This window comes from Pseudochaenichthys georgianus, chromosome 1 (genome assembly GCF_902827115.2).
Source record: "Pseudochaenichthys georgianus chromosome 1, fPseGeo1.2, whole genome shotgun sequence".
Lineage (NCBI taxonomy): Eukaryota > Metazoa > Chordata > Actinopteri > Perciformes > Channichthyidae > Pseudochaenichthys > Pseudochaenichthys georgianus.
The window spans coordinates 6,321,804-6,345,349 of record NC_047503.1 but is presented as its reverse complement, the minus strand read 5'-3'; the positions used below and the strand labels follow the sequence as shown (position 1 = coordinate 6,345,349).

Below are 23,546 nucleotides of genomic sequence, written 5' to 3'. Positions count from 1 at the left end.
TCAGGTTCAGGTTTTGTCCCACAACGCAGAACCCTTCCGAACATTTTTTCCAGTTCATAGAAGTTTATTTGTAAATGTTGGTTGGCTAGAGATATCTTGTTCAGTGTTTGATTGATACACCCTCTTGTGTTGCTTCTTGTTCCAAAAACCCAAGATGGCAACCGCTAAAATCTAAGACGGCAACTCAGTCAATGCTGCAATATCAACAATGTTGTCTGCCAATTAGGTATTTCCTTCGTAAGTTTCTAAACCGAGACTTGGAACAACTGTTCCTAATGAAAGTAGCTATATCTCATTTGAAAATAATGGAAATAGATTTGAGATGCTTTTTTTACTGTTTTCACATTTGCAATTATAATCCTAAACTATATTTCAGATTGTGTCTGCTTTGAACATGAACATATAAAAGTGTCAGTTGTCACTTCAGAGCTGACACATAGTGCTAATGGGCAATCAGCTGTAGCTGCCTTTGTAATAGCAATCCACTAACTTCAAGGCTAGGAAACCTTTAAATGTGGTGTTTGTATTATCCTGTCCTCCCTTTGGTATCGATGCCCCCATCAAACCTTTGATTGTGAGTTTGGTCATAGCGACCTGTAAAAGCTTTTATAAAAAAACAGTGGGAAGCAGCTCGGTGCGAGATGGGCGACATGTGGACAGAAAAGATTTAACAATGAAAACAGGATGGTGATGAAATAGTATTGGTTCGTGCCAAACACAAGGAATTGCTTTGTTTTTACCATACAACCTTAAGCTGCGGCCACACGAGGACGAATTTGGTCGTTTGCGTTACTGTTTAGTGTCATATAGACCGTTCGGCCACACGAGGACGACCGAATACGGCACTAAACGACTGAGGAAACGATAACGGGTCCCAAGGTGGATAGAAAGGCATACGCAACTCTCTGGGGGGGTCAAACGGCTCTGTGTGTACGCCCTATTAGACTGTGTTTGGACACACAGCAATCACCTACAACGTTCTGCTGGAGCGTGTCTGAAATGACGGGATGTGGATAAGTTGATAGCACAATAGCTAGCTGTAAAGATTATCCAACAATGAACCACTGTGACGTCCTTCTGTGTGTTCTATGGTGTCACTGTTGTCTCTCTCCGATGTCTTGTCCAGAACTCAGTTGAACACTGGATCATTTGATCAATAGCGCCACTTCATTTGCCTTATCAGTGCATGGATTTGCTGTCAGGCCGAGCCGTTGGGCCAGTTGGCCGTTGTCAGTTTGAACCAGTGTTGCTCTGTAAAAGGTTTTGTTCAGCCTCTAATAGGCCTAACCGTCGCTTCATATCAAGCATTTTTCTACATCATTTGTCTGATGCTCATTAAGGATGGCTAATGTGGCTCAAAGTGAACACTCACACATTTCTCTCGCTTTCACAACCGCAAGGAAGATCACTTGATGTGTCGAGCGCGATAAATAGACACACATCGTGAATACACATGGAATTGTTTTAGTGGAATTACTGCAGGAACAATTGACACAATTATAAAGAGAATGCAGGATAATACTACATTATGTGGGAATAGGGATAATTACAGTTATTACAATTCAGGCACTTTGTGATGAATAGTTTTCTATTCTTTTCATGCATGCAATGAGTAGGTGTGCAGAAAGTCTTATATTCTTTTTCAGCTGTTTATATTATTATGCACCGAGTAAATACGCACATTCTATCCGTCTGTACATGCTGGCTCGGCCAACATTTGCTCACATCAGATAGGGTTTTGGTTTCCACAAAGGTTTGCCAAGCCTAAAAGGATTAGGCCAAACATCAGAGGCATTGTTTCTATACATTTTTAAACTTTTAAGCCACCGAAAAACAGGATTGTGAGAAAAAAGAGGCAGAGTGGGAAGAGAAAGTAATTATTCATCCTAAGCGCTCACCCACACCCCCACCGCTTATTTAGCAAATCCCTCCAATTTCAAAAGATGACCACTCCTGTTTCAACCTTTTTGAAACCCTCACCTGATTGTCGTCACTTTGAAGACATTTAGACCTTTTCAGAAGTTGAAATTAAAGTTTATTTTCTCAAATTGCGCCGTTTAAAAGGAATGGTCTTAACACGCCATAACAAGCGGATGAATGACTGGCTTCTCAAACTTTAAGGGTATTATGCACCATGTCCAACTTCAAAGCCCGTCTTAACTCCACACTTTAATTGTATCTTCTTCAAGCCTGTGTGCCTGACCGCCATCTGATTCTGCTGACAACTGCACTCCTCTCTTCTTCATGTTCATCCTTCTATCTCTCCATTCCTCTGTCTACGTCCCCCCTCTTCTTTCCTTTAGCTTTTCTAAAGTCTCTCTGCTACAAGTGTCAACTCAGGCAGAAGCCCTAAGTTACTTTTTTGAATGAGTGTTGACATCTACCACTCACCCTTCAGCTCATGCAAACAGAATGATGATATCTGCCCTTTTTCCCCTCTCTCTCGCTCCACACTCTATTTATTTCTCTATTGCTCCTTTTTTTTCTATTTCTCTCTGAGCCTACAAACAGACATTCACGCTTCTCTCCATATGGGCTTTAATTTGCCATTGTCCCCCAAGATATTCCTCGCTCAGGCTTGAGATAAAGGGATAATCACTTCAAAGGGAAGCTAGGGGGGAGACTGCCCCCTCCCTCCCAGCTGAAAGGACAAGTGGACAATACGCTAATTGAGAGGGGGAACTGATCACAGGGTCTGTTCAAAGGGACGCTTGGCCACGCCCCCTCCTCCCTCCGACGCACTTAATTTTATTAGTGTTTATGGTGATGCTTCAGACAAAATTATCACTGAAACCCACCAAAGCCTTTGAACTCCAAAATATTGGGTTATTCGCAATTAGCCACCCTCTGCTCTGTCTTTCTGAGCTATTTCAAAACGAGTGTAGGATTTGAGAAAAAAGGAAATGGCGATAAAACAGGCTGTACAGAATTTATTGTTAACTTTATGCACATATGGGCTGGAGTGTGATGTAAATACAGAAGTGACAACGAGGGACAGGCCTACAGTTTGAGTGATGCAACGAACAGTCCGTGTTGGGAGGGTTGATGGAATAGGTAACTTTTATATTTGATAATTTTTTCTAACAAATGTATTACGTTTTGCTTAAACTTAAGAAGTACTGAAAACATAAAGCTAAACCTCACAAGAGTAGTTAACACTGATACCGTCAAACTTTGTTTACTGTATATATATAACTACAACTAAGACTAAATGTGTTTTCTTTGTCGCTGATACAAATTACATTTATATTACAAGTCAATTACATAACTCCATTACATGTATTTAGTTACTCCCCAAAACCAATGATACACCATCAAAAGTGCTCTATACTACATGAAGAAAGAAAGAAGCTTCACTTCTATGATTTAAGTGACCTTTCTATTGTCATGCGTCCTGGTGTGACACCTGTACTAACAGTGCTGAAATGCATACTTTCTCTGTGCCTTTAATGCCGGCTCTAATGAAAGAGAACCTTCATTTTCAATCTGCGGTGATACGCCAGATGCCTTTAATTTCTTCCCAACCACAAGCTCTCAATTAGCCTCCAGGTCACCCTGTTTTATTGGGCTTCTAGCAAGTCAGTGACGGCACTCTCGTCCTGTATTGTGCTTTTAAAGCGTTTGGATCTCCCTGTGAAATGGTTAGGGCCCCAACAAAGGGGTCAGGGCAGGGTCAACATCAAAAAGAGGCTTCTTGTGGTTACTTTACAGCACCCTCTCTCTTTTGTCACTGCTGAACACAAGAGTGGGCATTCAAGGGTCAACAGGTGTGGTCTCATGGGTTTAGCGCCTCGTGACAATTTAAAGATGAATTAAAAAAGCAAAAATTGTATGAAGTTTTATATAGAAATGCATTAAAAATGTAAATAGTTGAATAGTCTGATCTTAAGCAGACTGAGCGAAGCATTAAGGAAGCTTCCTGTCTGTCAGCAAAAATGGAACTGTCTGAGGACTCCTTTCGTTCCTTTTGCAGTGATATGTGCGGCCTAATTTAATTTGAGCAAAGATAACATCTTATCCCAAATGTGAAATATCGCACTTGTCCTGCACTTCAAAAAATACATTTTATCTCAATTCTCCTTTTAAAGCTGACTTTAGCGAAGTCCATGCGCAGATAACAGTATAGCTATATTTCATGGCTTTAATTTGGTCTTTGCTGATCAGCCAAGTGCCCCTTAAACGTCACGGTGTTGGCACAGCTCAGCCTTTTTGTCCTTTTGTGTCCAATCTCGCAGACAGCGAGCACTTCCATTTGCAAAGTGTTGGAAACTTTTTGTGAATTTTGGTCGCCGGATTGTTGAATTTGTGGCGGCAATGTTTGTTTTACCAAGCCCTGCAGCATACACAGTGGCTACGAATGAACTCTTCATAATCCCACTGTACACACATACATGTGAATGTAAACGCAGACTGACGGACTGAGACACACAATCACTGTCATACGGCTTTTTGATAACAGCTTGCAGTGAACATTTTACATTTCAAAAAAATAAGCTTGTCTCAATCATCAGACGAGCTTCCAGCGTGCAGGAAGTGGTTGGCAGGATGTCAATGTAATCAAACAAGAACGGCTTGTGATTGTGCATATTTGTAAAAAAGCGGCAATATGTTAAAAATACTCAGCAACATGTGGCAGGATGCCGTGAGACATATTGATCATCTAAGTAAATACAAATATGTTCTGTTAGTTGCTTGGCAAGCAGTGCCAATTAATTGTGAAGTGGATTACACGTCACCTTAAGCCATGTGTCCGAAAATAAAGATTTGGACAAACAGAAAAAAGACGGTAACAAATTAGATCAACATGGGAACTGCTGCACAGCATGATGTGTCTCGATGTAAAACTGAACATGAACTAATCACCACTTCAGGAACTCGGAAAAGTGGAATTCCATTCGTTTTCTTGTCCTGTACCATCATGAGAGTTTTGAGAATTTGAATCGTCTGACTTATATAATTATATTCTCCTTTAAAGTTGATTTCAAACATCAAAGGGACAATATAGCCTTTGAAGTACCATGGGATTGGATCACTGTCTAACCCACTCTTTAAGAGTCTGTCACAATGACATTAGGGAAGTCATGTGAATTAAAAGACTAGAAAACAGCTCTTGCCTTTGCTCTCTGTCCAATTTCAATCAAAATGTCATGCTGTGTCATTTCTCTAAATGTGGAACTGGCGAGTGTGTTCGGTTGACATCTTTGTGGCGAAAATCCTGTGACTAATATGTAAATTATTTGACAGTTACACTTTAAAGGATTACAAAAACAGTGATATAACTTAAAGAATATGTTTGAAATCTGTGTGGACATTGTTAAATTACACTCCCCTTACTATGGTAACTATGTAAGTAAGAGTGAATATTACTGAAATGACATAAGGATAATACGCCCAATCTCCCTATAAACCAATGTTAAAATTACAAAGAAAAATCTTGCAGTAAGACACGAGATATGTTCCACAATGGACTGTAAAAGTATTGTAAACCCTTTTATAATGTATTTTCCTCAGCTACACTAAACTTCCTCACGTCAGTTGAAGAGGCAACAGTCAACTAAAGTATCGCTTTTGTTTGCTTTGTGTTTCTGTTGAAACGTTGTAGTAACCTGGTAGTAACAAGAATAATGCTATTGGCGCGGTAGATCACTTACTTCTGACGCTCCAAAGCCTCGGGGAGTTGGCTTGAGATTGCCTGTCTTTGATAAGGTCCTGGCATACATGTAAATCTTTTCCCTGTCTAGAAAAGTTGAATAAACGTTCATGAACGTCTAAGCGAATGGGTTTACAAACGAGAACTGTTTAACACAAAGGATTATTCAATTTGTTGGTGTTTTCAATCCTCAATCTTCATTCTGGTGTGTTTTATTGTATTTTTTGCTGCGAAGATGAGACGCTGCGTTTGTATGTATCTTCCGGGACCAGGCCAGCGGTTCGTTACTTTGAAGTCCACAGTTAAACCTTCAGCCCAGTTGGTTTAGAAACAGCCCGGAGGATTTCTACCGCCTGCCATGACTTCTTGAAACACTACCTGGGGAGAAAAGTCGAGGGCAAAACGTTTCTCTCCTTTATTCGAAGCTGTATTCAAATTCATCAGTGTGTTAGGACATTAAAGGACAATGCCGAAGCGGTTGTAGGCAAGCCTGTTGTTGGACTTTACTTTCACGTTTAAAAAGGGAGGCTACTCGGGTACATGGATGGTAAGTTGTAGGAAAGCTGTTCCAAAGGCCCCCTCTCTTGGCCGCTTTGATGTGCTGCTGCTGAGCTTTGAAGTTGAGAAATGCGGGCTATGTTTCTTGTTTGTGGGCGAGAAATACGGTGAGATAGATAAGAAGCTTATGTGTGTGTGCGTGTGAGTGTATGTGTAGCCCAGATAAAAAGCCGAATATTTGTCTGGTGGTGCGTCTTCTAGCTGGGAAAAAAGTGGGATGTATTCTTCTAACGGAGCCCCCCCCACCTCCTTTTTTGCCTCCTCCAGATTTTGACACCCCCAGTGATCTACATAGGGACTGAGCCTGCCTACTCTGAGGTCAGTTGTTGAATGGGACTGGGTACATCAAACTACAGCGCTTGTTTTGCAGCGAGATAGGACACATGTGGCACGGCACAGGCTGTAAATAGTCCGTCGTCGCTTTTTCTGCTGGATTACTGCTTGGAGAATTCTGGACTGTATTAGGCTCTACTATAAATGGAGTAACAGTTCAACTTTTTAACGGGTTTTTACTCCGGTTGGATCTGCTCTGCGATGGTATGTTGTTTTACGCACGTTTTTTTTTAGCCTTCATCCATTGAATTTTAGAATCGGTTACATTGTGCTAGAGTAACATTGCCTGTTAAGAATGTTTTACGTGTAATGAGTCATTTTTGATCGCATATCACACAGTTTATGCCGTTTATCTGTGTATCGTTTAGGAAACAAGTCTCTTAAGACTTGGCACCGAGGCTCCGGTAAAGGGTTTTCTTTTTTTTAATGAGGTTTTATGCCATATATATCGCGTATTTCTGCCGTGTTGGTAGTGTAGACACGTTACCGAGTATATGGCTTTAATAGTGTCCTGTAATAGCCTTCTTACGTAGGTATTAGGACGATTGGTTGCTTACATTTACGCATGAGCGAATAGTTTTTCCCGCGGGGCTTTTTACCCCTCGTACATTACAACGTTTAAGGTCATTGTGTTGCAGATCAGATGCATTTCCACTCGTCTTTACATTTCTGGGATGGTGAGAAGTGTGGAGACGAGTCTGTGTGTGTGATTCAGACAGGGGTATGGTACGGTCGTCCGAAACAGATTGGGAATTAATTGGAGTTGAAGCCTGTGACATGGACTCGTTAGGAAAACACGTGTAAACCACAGTTGTGAGAATACGGTTTCGGTGAAGAGTGAGGCTGTGTGAGATTATTACTCTTGTGAAATGTGTTTTGATGTGACAGATCAATGCACGTTGTGAATGTAGGCTGCAGTTGATCTCTCATTTAGATTATAAATAGATAAATGAAACGAAAAGAGCCTTTCATATTTCCTTTCTCTGTGAACCCGGCGAGGGTTTTTGAAAGGGACTGTTTACTTGATGTCTTTCTTTGAAGTTCAGCAGGATCTGGCTTTGATTAGATCAATACTTTGTGTTTCAGAGTGAAGAGGAGCTAAGAAGCTCCCCCGCTGCTTTTAGAGAGTGAGGAGGATTAGGCTGGTGCTCAGTGGAGGCACGACGGCACTCTCACACGGCAACCGGAGCTGGAGCCATGAGCAGGGCGCTTACGGAGCACATCATCAGTAGCTTCCGAGAAGATGCTCCTCGTCCTCCGGTACCGGGGGAGGAGGGAGAGGCGTCATGCTACGACCCCAGCAGATCTGCCAAAATGAGAGCCCAGAGTAAGGTTAAAGATATCCCCGCCGCCTCCGCGCCTCCCGGCTCCACGCCGCGGAGGAACGAGGATGGACTCGGGGAGCCAGAGGGCAGCGCGTCCCCGGACTCACCCCTAGTCCGGTGGACAAAGTCACTGCATTTTCTCCTGGGTGACCAAGACGGCGCTCACCTCTTTAGGACCTTTTTGGAGCGGGAGAATTGCGTGGACACTTTGGACTTTTGGTTCGCCTGCAACGGCTTCAGGCAAATGGACTTAAAGGATACCAAAACGTTACGAGTTGCCAAAGTTATTTTCAAGCGGTACATCGAGAACAACAGCATTGTGGCCAAGCAGCTGAAACCGGCCACCAAGACCTTCATAAAGGATAGTATTAAGAAACAACAAATCGACTCGGCCATGTTTGACCAGGCACAGACGGAAATCCAGTCAAACATGGAAGACAATGCATACCAGATGTTTTTGACCTCTGACATATACCTCGAATACGTGCGCACGGGCTGTGAGAACGCAGCATACATGAACCACGGGAGTCTCGGCAGCCTGAAGTTGATGTGCGGATACCTTCCTCCTCTCATGGAGGAAGAGGAGTGGAGTTGTAATGACCTGAAGGCAAAAACGTTAGGGTCTGTTGTTGGACTGTCTGCGAAAACCCTGAGGGCTACTGCTACCATCCGGACAGCTGCTGCAGTGCTGGAGAACAGTTGCAGGTAAGAGCCGCGCTCACCCACAGCATGCATGTGTGTGTTATTACATTGGAGTGCATGTGTGTATTCGTGGTGTGCACACGTTCCCTGTGATCATCATTCCGTCATTAGTTAAACTCCACCGCATATGTGGCAGTTGGCAGTTTTTTCACAAATGCATAAGAGAGAGATAAAGGCACTTGATCAAAGAGTCTCGCAGGAACATGGATGTATATTTTTGCCCTCCTGCCTTGCAGTCAGTTAAGGGGGTGGAGGGGCGGGGTGGGTACAGCACATCAATGGATCTGAGGCTTCCTTTTAAGTAAATGGTGTCTTGCAGGCAGCCCTCTGCTGGCTTGCCCAAGTTTCCTGTGCTTTGAAACCCTTCCTCCGGTTCAGGCCCACATTCAGACACCAAGCCTCATGTCTGTTACAGCTACATGAAACTGTGATGCTCTGTAAAGCTGCTTCATTTTCTCCTTGTCTCTACTCTCGAAGCCATATTGCGGTTGTACACCGTCTTAACATCTCCCTAACCCAGAGAAATGGCAGCGTTAAGAGAACTGTATCCGTCAGTCAAGCCGGGATATTGTTCTCTTGGTCCGAGATGAAAGCAGAATTGTTTGTGGGGCTTTTATCTTAACAGCTCGTCCCACACGTTGTCCAACAGCTGAAATCTTTTCAAGCCAGGAACATTTCCCAAAGCTGGATGTTATGCATGAGTCTGCATCAAAGGGCTCTTTAAAAGTGCTTCACTCAACTCCTCACATCTGGACGCAATTGTTACTTAGAGGCTGGACAAGTTCTCGATCCTTTGGTTGGGTCAGGAAGGGGAATGGACTAAATAATCCATACTTTCCCTCTCAGGTTAACTAAACATTTAGTGAGACTAGAGACTACATATGCCCCCCCCCCCCCTTGATGTTTAAAGCTGTGTAGAAAACAGAATAGCTTAAGTCTCATAACTCAACTGTAACACCCCCTTGAGGATGTTATCCTCCATGTGAGCAGATGTCAGATAACATCATCACACAGTTACTCATTTGCTTGAAAGGGCCCATGTTGAGCGAGGAACCAATAAGCACACGGTTTGTTGACATGTGGGCATCTCCTGGCTTCCTGGTGTGATCCCCTGCATTCTTGTTTTTCACTAAGAGAAAATGGAGAGGGAGAGAGCCCCCTCTTTCTCCCTTCCGTCCCCCGCGCTTTCCCCCTGCCCCTCACCATCTCTTTAGGTCAACCAATTTCCATCTCAAACATGTGGAACTAATTTTGCCACCGCACTGAACCCTTTCCCTTCTTCTGGAGAAACCTCCAAAACTCAAGTCCAACGTGATCGAACAACACAACAACACAACATCCTCACCCAGTTCCGCAGCTTCAACCGCCAATCCCACGTTGCCGTAGATGGTGTGTGTGTGTGTGTGTGTGTGTGTGTGTGTGTGTGTTTCAGTGTGTTCCTTTCTCTTTTTTCTCTATTCAGCACTTTTATCTTTCTTTTTTGAAAAAAAAAATCTGTCTGACAGAGACTAAGCATGCTTTGGAGAGAGAGACAGGGAGAGACAAGAGGGGGGAAGACAGGAAGGGGGGGATCATGAAAGAAAGAAAAGAGATGGAGAAAGAGAGCAGGGGGTGCAGAGAGCCCAGCTGTGCTAAATACCTGACTCTTTGCGCGGACCTTCCAAAGGTCAGGTTTGTGCTCGGGGCCTACGGCTTTAGTCATGCTGGGGTTCTCCTCTCAGCACTCCCGGCAGAAGGCATTCTCATAAAGAAAGGGGCCCTCCTTCCCCCTTTCCCTCTCTCCCTCACCCTCCCTCACTAAAGCTCAAGTTCCCCCTTCCTCTTCTTCCCTCCCTCTTCCTTGTCCACCCCCTTCACTACTGAAACAGGAATGCAACACAGCAGGAGAGAGTAGAAAGACAGAGAGAGAGAGAGAGAGACTTTAGAAAGGAAAGCAGGGGGGAATGGGGAAAGGAAGGGCCCCAGACTGGATGACAGAGAGAGGGGGAGATAGAAGTAAGAGAGAGGAGAGAGATTCAAAGTGGAACAGTGCCCGTCCCAAACAAAAGAGTGTGGAGAGAGCAGCAGAGAAAAAGAAGGTGTATTCTGTTGTTCATTCGACACAGAAAAGCGGCTCACTTCACTTACTCCAACCATCACCCCCCCCCCCCCCCCCAACACACAAGCCCTGTATGTTAGGGAGGAGAGTCAAAAGAAGAAGCATACCTCCATCTCCAACATTGTTGTCACATTGTCGCAAACAAAGTCCAAGCTGTCACCTTCGCTTTGTGTTGTAAACAATACCAGAGAAAGCCCACTCTGCCCAGCTGTCACATCTCTCCCCTCTTCAAATCACAACTGTACATTGAAATGTGGGACCTCTCTTTCTCAGGCCCCATCGCCGAGGAGACCCCGCCAGCCCTTACTTTGTCAACTCCGGATACATTTTCGCCCCCGCCACCAGTGCCAACGACAGCGAGATCTCCAGCGATGCTACGACGGATGATTCCATGTCCATGACGGACAGTAGCGTGTAAGTGGTTTTCCTTTTTATTCCAATCTAACCGTTTTCTTGTCAGTTTGATATCGACCCAGATAATGTATCAAAAGACGTTGAGTTGACTTTGGCCACAGCTCTGGGGTTCATTGTTTCCAAAGCATCTGAACGTGCGCTGGCCAGGGTTCAGTCAACACCTCTCCAGGAATAAGTGTCGAGGTGTCAGGAAACATATTTGGCCTCGTGGTCCAACAGACTCAGCATTTCTTGAGGCCAGGGAACTGTTGCGGAATAATGGCCCGTAATGTATTTTAATTATCGTCTATGATTGACTCCAGGTAATGCTATGAATGTGTAGTGTGACCTCCGGGGAGACAACTCTGCGAAAGTCATTATGTCTGAGGACCTTTTGAAGTTTATTCTGATGCGTTGCAGGCTGGTGAGAAGGCTGAAAAAAATTGAGAACGTCTTGATGTGGGTGGGGGCGTCGCCTCATTTTCCTCAAAGTTGAAATGTATCCATCCCACCCACCCTTCTGCCACAACAGACTTGTTTTTTTCATATTATCTAATCGCTTTTTCCCTTTGAAGAGCTGAAGGAGAGGGGGGGGGGGAGGGAAATGGCCATTCGGGCCTCAAGACAAACTCATTGAAAAATGTTGGCACCAAATGAAAGGAGGCTTACTCACATGGTGGGTCGGTTTCCAGCCACTGGCCTCCGCGGCGCGCTGAGATCATGTGTCTGTGAGGCTTTCACAGGGGTTACTCGTTTCTAGACCTTGGGACAAGGCATGAGGAACTCCCCCTGGCCAGACGAGGGCACCCCCAAAAAATCACCTCACCCTCCTCAACAGCGTCTCTCCTCCACCCTCCAGAGCCAAGAGCAGGAGTGGTTAGGCTCGAAGTGCAAGGGAGTGAGAAAATAAAGTGCATGGAGTATAAAGGGCTTAACTGAATCGCTTTCAGCCTATTGTTAGGTGAGGGGGGCTTAGGGGGATAAGAGGGTGGCTGGCTGCTTTGAAAATGACTTGCACAACTGAATAGGAGATGCCCATAAAGTGAGGGCCCATGGAACCATGAAAGAGTCCAGGGCTGTGTTCTCTTCCCCAACCTGGACAAAGCACCCGCCATCACATGGTCCCCCGAGGTGGAGACCGTTTGGATTGATAAAAACATAGTTAGCGAAAGGGAAGTTGCTTTGTGTGCGAATTATGTTTTGCCTCCAAGTTTGGGGTTCTTGTTAGCACGCAAGTTCCTCTGGGCTGTTTGACTTTGGAGGAGTTTCCTGTGTTTCTTCCTGCACCTGGAGGGACGATGGCTTGTAGTCTCAAGGGTACTGTTTGTGAAGCATTGATTTTCCGGTAGTCGGCGTCACTTTCACAAAGCTTGCTGCAACACAGCTGGGCTCCATTGTCTTCTTGATAATGTCCCTCTGAATCGTGACTTGCAGAACTTAATAAAAGAGAATGTCCATGTGTCAAAGTCATATCCTTTCATATTCACACCAAGGGCTTTGACTCGGCGATCCCTCTTGTCCTTGTCCCCAGCGTTCTGTACGGCTAACTGATTTGAATAAAACCCAGCCTCTTCTTCTCTCATCTCAGGGCACAATTTGATTAGTGTGTCCTTTTACAGCAGTTAAAAGGCACACTGTGAATTGAAATCTCATTTCCCAGATAAAGAACAAGAAGAGGAGGATTTGGGACGGGGGGGGGGGAGAAGGGGGGGGGATTTTTTTTCTCTTTTTGCTTATATCTTATTTATGGATTTACTTGGACGCTGGGGAATGCTGCTGCACAAACTTCAAACATTACCTTATCTTACAAACCAGCCTTTTGATGTTGCTGAGATCAGAGGCTCACAGCACAGCGCTTGCCAAACGAAGATGGCAGCGAGTGCATATGTGCATGAGTGTGAGATTTCAAAGAGGCAGCAGAAAAAGTAGCGTTTGGGCTAGGTCAGACACTTCTGAGCAGCCAAAACGGCTAAGATAATTGGCCCAGCTTAAGTGGCATACGACTGCAAATGCTAGCAGACACAGAATGAAAAATGGAGAACAAGATTCCCAGAATAAACGCTTAATTGTCCGGAGACCACTGGTATTCCTAGCTACATCTCTATTCTCATATTCATATGTCAGAGCTACCAAGGCAGCAGCGCGTGCTAGCTAGTTTCTGCCTCTCACCAGCTTCTGAGCTAAGCGCTAACTCGCCTGCTTTTTAAACAACCATTGTCAGAGTTGACAAGGACTGATGTCATCTTATCGGCGGGGCTCTTCTTTTGAAGCCCACAGTGTGATGTTTAGCATATCTCTACCATTGTCCTGGTGTGTTTTGTTATGTGTGTTCTCGTTGCCTTGGCTTCAAGGGCTCCGCGGCCTTTTGATTTAGCTGTAATGGGCCTAGTGGGTGGTGTTGTGTCGGTCACTTCAATGATGAACTGCCTCCAGAAGGCTCTTCCTCCACAAAGATTGTACAATACGGCATAATACGTTTTTAAATTTTAAAAGAAAGTAGTTCAAGTGGTGTTTTTAACCAAATGTACATATTGTTGTTTTACAGAGATGGAATCCCTCCGTATAAACTGGGCACGAAGAAGCAACTCCAGCGAGAGATGCACCGCAGCGTCAAGATCAATGGCCAGATTACACTACCCCACTTTCCTGTAAGTCCTACTTCCTTAACTTCTACTTCCTATCTCAGTGTTTCCTTTTTTGTAATGTGCTCAACTCAAACTTGTACACGCTGACTGGGTCCCGAGTCCCTCGAGGAGTTGTGCTTCATTGTATTCTTTTCCAGAGCTCACGTTGTGACAGAATACTATATTTCATTCCCCGAGTCGTTTTCATATAAAAGTCGGGGTAAATGAAAGGCAGCATTTGCATACCACTTCACTTCTTCTGCTGTGTCGAGCCACAGCCCCCGTCTCCCCTGCAGCGTCTGGAAGGCTGTAAACATAAACCCGTGTAGTCATCTTTGTATTCTGATTCGGGGGCTGTCGCGTCTCACACGGGGCCAGGGCGTAATATGTGGTATGCATCAACGGTAGCTGCCGCTGTAGCATCGGTCATTAACATGGCAACGGTGTTAATGCTAACGACTTCATTCGACATCTAGGTTGCTCGTCTCCCACCCTGATATCTGTCCTGTTAGTATGTGGGTCATGCCGTGTATGTGTTTTAAGTTACATTGGTGGTGACCTGCTGAATTGTGCTGGACAGCTTTAAGCAACTGGGTCAGAACAGGTTGACACGGGTTGTGAGTTGGTTCTGTCTGAGGCACGACATGTAGATCTTTTGTGTGTGTGTGTGTGTGTGTGTGTGTGTGTCTCGAGTGCATGCAATCGACAGTGTTGTCTGTTCCGCCTTTTTTCTCTTCTCCTCTCTCTCTCTCTCTCTCTCTCCCTTTCCCACTTGCACTCCTTTAATGTCTCCCTCCTGATTTGGAGATGGCTCTGTCTCCCATGATGCACCAGCCTCAGGCAGCGGGGGCCCCGTGCAGCGCTGGCGCTCCTTTGCCAGCAGCTCTGCTTGCCTTTCTTCTTCTTCCCTTCATCGTGTCTACAAAGAGATGAGAGCAACAACACAAAAAAGAGTCAAAATCAAGAAAGCCAGTGTGCCAGATAACGGAAAGTAAGAAAGGCCGAGAGAGAGAATCCGGTGCGGAGGTAAAGAAGAGGAGGATGATGTACCGAGAGCACCTCTGAGCTGCCCTGCATGCAGCCGGGACTACTTCCCCTCAGATCGTCCTAGTATGTGACTCTTCTGTCCTCTCCCTCCCTCTCTCCCTCCCTCTCTGTCTCCCTCTCTCCCTCCCTCTCTGTCTCCCTCTCTCCTTCCCTCTCTCCCTCCCTCTCTGTCTCCCTCTCTCCCCGCCACCATTGACACTTCACTAACGCACCTCTCAATCCTCTCCCTCTTTTTTCACGCTGTTCATTTTGTCCCCCTCTCCCTCTTTTTCCCCCCCTCGCCTCACTCTCTCTTCTCCGTCGATATCTGGCTTTTATTCGGAGATTTAAAGCTGCGTGTCCCTCCCACCCCTAGTGTGCGTTTGATGTTTGACAAGGGCCCTTTGAAGTGTGCTGACTTCAGAGGCAGCCTAGCTGATGGCTTGGTCGGGCTACAGAGGGTGCAGGCAGGGGGCCTCCCCTCCAAGCGAGACCAACTGCTACCCTGCCATCACTACCCCCGCCCCCCCCCCCCCCCCCCCCCACCCTGCAGCCTGGCACAGTCAAGGGCACTGGGCATGAGGCGGTCATGGGGGGGGGGGGGTGGAGAAGGTTCAGGTTAGCTCCAGGGCAAGGGCATCCGGATTAGGCCCTTCTGGAACAAGGCGGAGCAGTGGATTAACGCAGCATCTGTCAACAACCGTACGAATTTACACCCACACACAATCTAAATGGTCCTCCCCCTGTGTTGTTCACCCTGCAGAGGACACATCGGCTGCCTAAGGAGATGACCCCCGTGGAGCCGTCGGCCTTTGCTGCACAGCTCATATCCAAGCTGGAGAGGCTGAAGCGAGAGCGGGACACCATGAGCTCGTTGGAGGAGAGGCTGCAGCAGATCCAGGAGGTATGGCTGCACACAACACTGCTCTGGCAATTCCACACACATTGAGCATGGCTTTCGTTAAGAAATGCTAACGTGTATCCAAGTTACCTCTGGAGAAGGCACCTTGGAAGCCTGTGCCAACTTTACCATGTCGAAGAACAGGGAAACACCGAGGGGTTTGAAAGCCTGTCTCGGTTTAGCTTCTGCTTCCCTTTCCCTCTCTGTCCTCCTCGGCTGCATCTGGAGGAACTTTCAAACTTATGTTTCTAGACACACTTGAAGCTCCTTCAAATAGTTAGCACTTAGCTACTCTCCAGTGGCACGCTTGCTGAGTGTGTGCCGTGCCAGTCTCTTTGTGAAGCAGAGGCAGACTGCATTATAGATGAAGCGCCTGTTAGCGAAGATAACAGTGCGGCGAGAAGGAAACTCAAATCAAGCGATCCAGGCGTTTGCTCTCACTGATGTCACAGGACGACAGATAGACGTCGGTGTACGCTCAGGCTGCCTGTCCCACATGTGGATGGTGGCCATGACTGTTTTATCAATTGACTTAACCGTTTTATTATTCTCTTTGCCTACCTAGGAGGAGGAAAGGGAGGAGAGCAGTGATCCCACCAGCAGCACCTCCATCCAACACCCCCTGCTCCCGCCTGGCAGTCAGTGCGAGGAAGACCCTCAGGCTATCCTGGACGAGCACCTGTCCCGTGTGCTGAAGACACCCGGCTGCCAGTCGCCAGGCGTGGTTCGGCACTCGCCGCGCTCTCGCTCTCCAGATCAGACAGAAGCGCTGGTGTCCTCTGGCCACGGGCCCTTCTTCGGTGCCTACCCCGGGGCAGCCAAGGCTCTCATGACTGGCCGTCAGTCCACAAAGCACATCCACCACCACTACATCCACCATCACCACGCTGGGCCCAGGACCAAGGAGCAGATTGAGGCCGAAGCGGCTCAGCGCGTGCAGTGCCTCTGCCCTCCAGGGGGCGCCAATTATTCCGACTTCACCCCTGCGTACGTGCATCCTTTCCCACCACTTTCCCATCAACATGTACCCTTAGTTACTTTGTATTCTCTGCTTGGTGCTAACTGGCCTCTTCTTCTTCCTCCAGTCGCTGCAGCACTTTGTCCAAGCGGCCAATCAAGGCCACCGATGAGGGCGTGTCCACCCGCCTTCCCCTAGATGCCACCGACCGCTCTCAGAATGTTTGGCAGTGGATCCTCGAGAGCGAGAGGCAGGGCAAGCATAAGCCACACAGGTAAGAACCGCCACAACGGACATTGGCACCACGAAGCACTGACAGACCACACCCTCTTTGTCGACAAGTCACTTTAGTCGTAGTCGTGGAGATTTCTTTTGACATGTAGTTTGAGTTTGTTTCATGGTAAATGATTAAAAGAAACACATAAGTACCTATTTGGGAAACACAACATTTAAAGTGGCAGTTTTGAAACAAAAACAACATTTTAGAGATCCGTGAATTAAATCAAGTAATGAAAACACGTGTAGGTGCTGTCCGAGACTAAAGCATTAGTACCCACTGAGCACTGGTGTCTGGAGCTCTCAGCTCATGGTGTGTTTCCCCCGACAGCACACAAGGCCTAAAGAAGTCCAACCCTCTCGACTCCAAGACTCTGCCCAGCCGGACTCACTCCCCTTGGGGCGGAGGCGGCATTGGCAGCGGGGCTCACCTCCGTAGCCACCACCCCGGCCACCCTTTCATCCAGGACCCGGCCATGCCCCCCCTACCCCCGCCCAACACCCTGGCACAGCTGGAGGAGGCCTGCCGCCGACTAGAAGAAGTCTCCAAGCCCCCAAAACAAAGGTAAGGCAAACATTTAGCTCACTCACGTATTCCCCATCTTTCACATGTCATGGGTCGCCTTCTTATACAATGGTGTCAAATGATTTACCTTGATAACAATGTGATCGGTTTCCGTGGCTTTAACAGGCATTCAACAGCAGCCAGCGGCCTTCCGAGAGACAGAAGCCACCCGGCAGCTGGGGGCACCCCGCTCTCCAGCCCCGGACTCACGGCAGACGAGTACGTCTTCTTTTATCTACCACACATTACTGTCTTTTTTTTTTTTGCTCAACTTCTCTTAATTAGATTTTTTTTTTATTATCCGATTTCATTAGCAACAGACTTTGTTAGCGCTCCCTCCCTCTCCCAGCTCGTGTTTTCACCCTCCTCCTCCTCCTCCTCCTCCTCGCAGATTCTCTCACTCTCCCGTTCAAAGAGAGATGTTGTGAGTCAGCACAGCTATGTCTTTGAACTCCTCTTCTCTCGCCTTTTAATCATTTAAGATTAAACATGCTTTAATACGCAATCCTAACTACCCACCCGTCTCCAACCCAACACATTCACGCTGGAGCCCAACCAAGTCGCGTTAAGCGGCCCCTGATAACTCAAATGTACCTCTCCCCTTCCTACATGTGTTGTTGAATGGGTGGGTGTTGCTAAGCTACAGCCACCTGACTCTAAAGCCGCTTTCAGTTCTAATTAGTTGACCCGTAGGTGAGCTAGCTGTCTGCTAACACCCTTCATTAATTATACTCCTTGTCTCCATTCAACAACCTGACTCGTACAAGTACAGCGCTCTAAAACCACTTTGTATTTGTTCAGGTCTAAGGAGCTTGTGGTCACCTACTTCTTCTGTGGCGAAGAGATTCCTTATCGCAGCACGATGAAGACCCACTGCCTCACCCTGGGACACTTCAAAGAACAGCTTAGCAAGAAAGGCAACTACCGGTAATTACAAAACCACTGACCAAAAACACATCACATTCTGATAGACGGGGTGTGTCGGGCTGGTTGTCTGTGTGTGTGTGTGTGTGTGTGTGTGTGTGTGTGTGTGTGTGTGTGTGTGTGTGTGTGTGTGTGTGTGTGTGTGTGTGTGTGTGTGTGTGTGTGTGTGTGTGTGTGTGTGTGTGTGTGTGTGTGTGTGTGTGTGTGTGTGTGTGTGCACTTGTTATTGCACTTGTATTTGCTGAGTGGGAGTGTGAAATAATGGAGGCGGATAGTTGAAAAGAAACTGGGCTGATCCACTGTATTCAGAGCTTACAGAGCGGGGGGAAGTGAGGGGGGGGGGTTGGGGGCCAATTTCCCCCCCACATCTGGTACTGATTTCCACGGTAAGGCAGCCTTAATAAATATGGCTTTGAAGACTGGGCCATTTTATTTTTTGCACAAAGACCATTGCGAGGCCTTCAAAGTCCTCCTCCACACTATTGCATCAGGCATTAAAATCAAACGCTGTAAGCACCTTCTTTTGTTAATGTCTGATAGCGACATGATGAGGGGCATTGCAAAGACCTTATAAGGTAGTTCAACATATCTGGGCACTTTGAAGACCATACATCGGGAACTTCTTTATGAAGTTGCAGTTCTGCGTATGTTGCACGCCACTGCCGAAAACACAAACGGCATGCCCATGACATCAACATTAGGCTCCGGCCACATCTGCTTGTTAGTCAAGAGAGAAAGCCTGCAAACAAGTCGTTGCACCCCTGCTATCCCATAACTCAGCGAGCGAAGGAGAAGGTGGGAGGGGGGGATGAGGCGTCTGGCTTCAATGGCGGCAGAATGTGTGGAGTTGGTTAATTTGGACATGGCAGCGGTACAGTGGAGAACAGTACGCCGCGGCTCTGCCAGACGGTATCGGTGCCAGATGTTGCAGAGAGAGAAAAATGCTGCCACATAAAACATGTTCCAATAGAAAGGACTCCTTCTGTGTCTCTGTCTCACTCTCGGAAACAAAGTGATGACTTTGAAGTATTTGGTGAGCGAAAATGTAGCAAAAAGAATCACCCAATCAGACCGAGGAGGGTGATGCATTCATTTGGTTTCGACAAACGCGGATGAAAAGGCTACATCCTGCCCGCTAACGCTAACGTTGGTCAGCTGTGAAGCTCGTGACCCGAAATGCCATATCATTAAACAAAGCCATCACTTGCCGCTGTGGTGGTGCCGCCTCCTCCTCGTTGGCTTGTGCGTAATTACAATCAACACGGCAAATAAAAGTGCATGTTTTTGCACAACCTTTCTTATATGTGCCGTTTGAACCACTCTAAACAGCTTCTTCTTTTTTTTTACTTTATTCTGAACGCAAGCACACTTGGGCATCTTTCCATTACAAAGCGTATCATTAAATCCCCTCCCGCTGATCTTCTGCTGGGTTGAAAGTAGAGAGGAGAAACCATTAGGAGCTCCAGGAGACTTCACAGTGACCGGGACCAAGCTAACCCTGGGAGTTATCTCTGCTTGAGAGAAGAAGAAGAAGAAGAGTGGGCTAGCTAGGTGACCTGTGACCTCCAGGAGACTGTCTGAGCGGTGCCACCCCCCCCCTGCCTTTAAAAGCCCCTCAGGCTCGGCCTACGTCCAATCTATCACACCCACTCAGCGAGCCAGGAAGGCCTGCGCTCCGCTTTCTGCCCTTCCCTCTGTCCCCCTCTGTTCTCCGCTGGTGATCGGACCGCTGCCCGAAGTGTGTGTGTGTGTGTCTGACGGCGAGTGTGTGAAACATAAGGCATGTGTATGTGCAGGCTGCGGAGTGTGCTCCTTCAGTCACACGCAGACTCTCAGGCACCTGAAATGCCAACCTGTGTGACAGAAAGGCCCTTCGTTTGACAGCCAGCCCAATTAGAAGCCATGGAGACGCAGAGGGAAGGGGGGGGGGGGGCTACTGAAGAGAGAAAGAAAGGGGAGGGGGCGGGGCTTAAGACGGCCTCTAATTAACCCTTCAACTTTAATAAGACCTTGCAAGACAGATAGGCATCCGTAATCTGTATATGGTCAGCAGTAGATGAGGAGATGAGCACACATGGATACACACACACACACACACACACACACACACACACACACACACACACACACACACACACACACAGGCGGTTTCTAGCAGCTTGAATTATCACAGGGAGTGTTTAAAGGCAGGGTTCAGCTCTGTTTGTGCAGTGGTGTGATGTGCAGTCAGGCTCAGCCTTTGAAGTGTGCGGGGATGGCATTGAAGGCTATGACTAAGTTGTTTTGAGCAGGATCCATTTCTGGCTCTCAGAGTGTGTGTTTGTGTTTGATTTGGACTAAAGGGAGTTGTGCATGTATATGGAAGTATTCGTGTAGGTGTCTCAAAGCGCTCTACGATGAAATGCATCAGATGCACTCCTGCTGCAACTCCTGTCATGAGTTCAAGGTTTATTTATTTGTGTCACTCACACCCACGCCACGCTCAACATGTTCTAATCACGGACCTCTCTTTGTGTGTCCTTCTCAGGTACTACTTCAAGAAAGCCAGCAATGAGTTTGAGTGCGGTGCCGTGTTCGAGGAGGTGTTGGAGGATGTCAACTTGTTGCCCATGTACGAGGGCAAGGTCCTGGGCAAGGTGGAGAGGATGGACTGAAGCCACTTTGTTGCCAACCAACCGATGCCCTTCCCCCGCCCGACCAAAAGCTAAACTGTCCCTAAAGAAACTTGAGCAAGAGACTCTTTGTGATTAACAAGAAATACTCGAGACTCCTATTTTTTTTTTTTTTTTTCTATTTCTTAATATTAAGCTAAACAGAGTTAATATATCCAGCACACGAGGAGCGATTGAAGGAAGACGAGCCAATGAAGTATGCCGAACCCAGAGGAGGCACCACCCCTCCCTGACTTTATCAACCAATCAGCCTTAGAAACACAAGGGAATGACACGAGAGACTTAAAAAGACCAACACAAAGGATGATGGTGATTGGAGGCTAGTGGGGGGGAGACCCCGCCTCTTCTTAAATATATAACCACTGAAGATGTAGATGACTGTTTTGTTGTGATGAGAGACTGCCGAGTGCAACGGACTAGCACCAACCTGCTCTTAACACTTCGACATCGCTACAAAAACGTCTGTACGTGTGCATATACATACATGCATTTATGTATATATACATGTATTATATATAGAGATGCTTTTCGTCATGAGTTGAAAGTTTTTATTAAGTATTTATTGAGAAAAAAAAACACCCACACTTTACCCTGTTCCTTAGTTTTCTTAAATATACCCCTCCCTCCCTCCCTATTTCCAGCCAATGGGCAAGCTGCTTTGAATGTTGGGAGAATATTGTGGTGATATTGTTTGTTTTTGTCTGTTTTTTACTTTATGTGACACTAGCCTAGCACCTCCCATAGCCTTGTCGCCCGTCTGATCTGAACTAACAACCTTCGCAGTGGTCTTGTTCCGAGGCGCACTCTTTTCCATTCTAATGGTCAATCCCAGTCTTATATGCTGCTGATAGTTTGTAATGTTACGTTTTCCACACTAGCATTTCCTCCCCACGTCCCCCCTCCCTCTATTCTTCTCCCAGTCCGGCGACAGAGCTCAATCTTTTTTGTTGTGCCTTTGTTTGTAAATCAGGCATTGCACGAGGGGTGGGGGTGTAAACAGATACACACAGAGACGAGACCTGGAGCACAAGCTGTACCATCTAATAATGGCAGTGTTTACAGCCCGCACACCAAAATCACTTGTGCTAACAAGAACAAGTTTGGGTCACTGAAAACGACTTTCTCTGGGAAGTCAGCTAGCGTGTCAAAAAAACACAAAAAAGTAAAAAGTGAAGAATTATGGCTCCGATACCTTTTGAATGTTGTTACAGTAACATCGTATATAGCAGAGCTCCTGTATACATTGTAATTATGCATTCTGAAGTATGAATACTGATACATGTGATGCACACACACAGTTTCGCTGGTGTTTTATGAGTACAGCACCTGTGCCTACATGGATGCCATACCATGTGCTACCCTGTTTCAGGGGTTTAATATATATCCCTTGGTTTTCAGAAGGGTTTCATGTTGAAAAGATATTTTTATGCTTTTAATAATATACTGTAATCATGTTTTTTTGTTTTGTTTTACACTACGGCCATTTGTTTTTTGTTTTGTTTCATTCTATCTAAACTGTAAATTATACATTATATAAAGAGTTTCATTTAAAGATTTACATGGACCTATAATTATTGTAATTATTGAGAGATGTAGCCTTTATTAAAGTTTTATATTTTTCAAATGAAACCTGTTTGACTGGATTTGCCTCTTTCACCATTGTTTTCACTGCACTGTAATGTCACTGATATCTTGTTTGATATTACTGCCAGTTCATACCACACAGCAAGTTAGAGAATATTATTTTCCTGACCGTTATCCAACTGTTTCTTGTATAAAAAACTTTAATAAAACCATATATCAAGTAAATATTAAGTAAGCACCGAAGGAGTAACAACAGATTATTAAAATAAAAAAAGTATTAATAAAATCTTTGTAAAGGTTGCTGATGTAAGATGTTGTTTACAAAAACTACTATCCAATCAATTATTACTAGAACCAAAATTAAAGGTGGGGTATGTAATTTATTTCAGAAACACTTTTTGTTATATTCCATGGAGTGCTCTTAACATCCCGATAACGATGAATACATTAAATGCTTTGACAATAAATACATACAAAAATTCATCTGTGGAAGCCGTGGCGCTGTAAAAAGCACGACCAATCATCTGAGCCGGCCCGGCTAAAATAACTGGACGGCCTACCTGCCTGTCAGCCTTCCATCTGGGCACAAACTTATCTCGTGCCCTGGTCATGTGCACGTTTGTGTGTGTTGGAGGAGGGGCTCTGTGAGGAAGTGTGAAGGAAGAGGCAGATTTTTAATTTTTTTGTAGTTTCAAATTCTAGCGCAATCGAGCTGGTTTCTCCAAAATGACATACCCCACCTTTAAGTGTTTTTAGTGCCGAGAGAAGGAAGTCGGAGGTGGTGCATCGAAGGTGCAAAGCTGGCTTTATTGAGCAGCAGAAAACCACATGTTGTCGGGTCGCAGCCCGGGAAGACAAGAGAAAGAAGAAAGGGGGGCACACAATAAGTATTCAACATCATATGTGTCCGTGTGGAAACAATACCCCCAACCCGTAGTTCCATGAGTGAATTATGTA

At 46.1% G+C, this 23,546-nt stretch overlaps 1 protein-coding gene across 3 annotated transcripts; it reads left to right on the top strand.

Annotated features, from left to right (window-relative positions):
* Positions 1-5,994: 5,994 nt before the first annotated feature.
* LOC117445106 (axin-2-like) lies at positions 5,995-22,590 on the top strand. Of its 3 annotated transcripts, none has more exons than XM_034080718.2 (11): positions 5,995-6,197; positions 7,628-8,571; positions 10,940-11,080; positions 13,605-13,707; positions 15,473-15,613; positions 16,176-16,597; positions 16,696-16,842; positions 17,176-17,409; positions 17,536-17,628; positions 18,211-18,336; positions 20,861-22,590. In XM_034080718.2, the coding sequence occupies exons 2-11, from the start codon at positions 7,739-7,741 to the stop codon at positions 20,985-20,987; spliced, it is 2,367 nt and encodes a 788-aa protein (XP_033936609.1). In that variant the 5' UTR covers positions 5,995-6,197; positions 7,628-7,738; the 3' UTR covers positions 20,988-22,590. The 3 variants fall into 3 exon arrangements, with proteins under 3 accessions (XP_033936609.1, XP_071060066.1, XP_033936447.1); XM_071203965.1 differs by lacking the exon at positions 5,995-6,197 and adding an exon at positions 6,280-6,526; XM_034080556.2 differs by lacking the exon at positions 5,995-6,197 and adding an exon at positions 6,540-6,745.
* The last annotated feature ends 956 nt before the right edge of the window (positions 22,591-23,546 follow it).